General features: G+C 57.9%; 1 protein-coding gene across 1 annotated transcript in view; it reads left to right on the forward strand.

Annotated features, from left to right (window-relative positions):
- MICALL1 (MICAL like 1) overlaps positions 1–1,239 on the forward strand; it is a gene marked incomplete at its 5' end in the record, with an annotated part of 24,847 nt that overhangs the window by 15,440 nt on the left and 8,168 nt on the right. Inside the window, 3 exons of the mRNA XM_035903183.1 lie at positions 19–107; positions 594–728; positions 1,058–1,184. Coding sequence (XP_035759076.1) covers positions 19–107; positions 594–728; positions 1,058–1,184 — 351 coding nt within the window. The remainder of the gene's footprint in view (positions 1–18; positions 108–593; positions 729–1,057; positions 1,185–1,239) is intronic.

Consider the following 1,239-nt stretch of genomic DNA (forward strand, 5'->3'; position numbering starts at 1 on the left):
CGCCCCCCAAGCCTCCAGCTGGGGCTAGCCCTACCCCCATCCTCTTGGCTTCAGATGGGGGTGCTGGGAGCCCTAAGACGCCCTCCTCGCCCAAGCCACAGCTGAAGGTGAGATGGTGACCTTCCTCCCATCCAGATCAGGGGGCTTTTCTTCCCCATCCATCACTCGGTCAGAGTGGGGATCATGAGTCTAGGCTTGCCCCTTAGGTAGGTTTGGTGTGTGATCCCCTGAAAGCAAGCCCCCGGCATGTGCTCGTTAGATGGTGGCTCTGCTCGTACTCTGCCTGCCCCATGTGTTAGAGAAGAGGCAGGATGTTGTGTGGTCAGAGCAAATAGGAAGGCAACCATGAAGGAAAATAATTCGGTGTGTTTGTTTAGAGAGAAGCTGGGGCGCTGATGCCAAACAGGAGCAGAGCTGATTTTTGCTCCATGGCTAGGCTGCTGGCGGAGATCGGTGCTGTGTTCCTCCTCTAGGAGGGTGTGGGGTAGGACAAACCCTAGGGCTACCCTGTCTGCTCAGTCCCAGCTGTTGGGATGCTATATCCCTTCCCTTTCTGGGACCCTCACGTATCTCATTTTGTGCCCCCTCTCCAGTCTTCCTGCAAAGAGAACCCCTTCAACCGGAAGCCATCACCTGCTGCCTCCCCCTCTGCAAAGAAACCTCCCAAGGGCTCCAAGCCAGTGCGTCCTCCTGCCCCGGGTCATGGCTTCCCGCTGATCAAACGCAAGGTAAAAGGGCCCTTGGGAGTAGGGGGGCAAAAGCCAGTGCTGTACTATCGCCCGGGCCCATAGCTGTGTGCATGCACCCTGCTGATGTGTGTGGGGGTAGGGATTGCAGCGGGTGGCTGTGGCTGGGGAGGGCGGTGTCTAGGCTGAGACCCCATTGATGGCAGTGCCATGGTCTGCCTTTGCTCCAGAGTGGGGTGGGGATTTTGGATCCACGCTTAAGTGGAGTGGTCTGTTGTCCGCCCGCCCCCGTTAGTGTTGACCAGCCTTAGCATTACCCCTGGAAACTGGAGGTTGATGGTAATGGAAGTCTCTGCCTTGTGGTTTGGCAGGTGCAGACAGATCAGTACATCCCCGAGGAAGACATCTATGGGGAGATGGATGCCATCGAGCACCAGCTGGATCAGCTGGAGCACCGTGGGGTGGCCTTGGAGGAAAAACTTCGCAGCGCTGAGAATGGTATGTGGGGTGGGCTGTCTGTGGGTGTGGGTCAGGACGGGACTCTAGGGCTGCC

This window comes from Egretta garzetta, unplaced genomic scaffold, assembly GCF_000687185.1.
Source record: "Egretta garzetta isolate BGI_Z169 unplaced genomic scaffold, ASM68718v1 scaffold51, whole genome shotgun sequence".
NCBI lineage: Eukaryota > Metazoa > Chordata > Aves > Pelecaniformes > Ardeidae > Egretta > Egretta garzetta.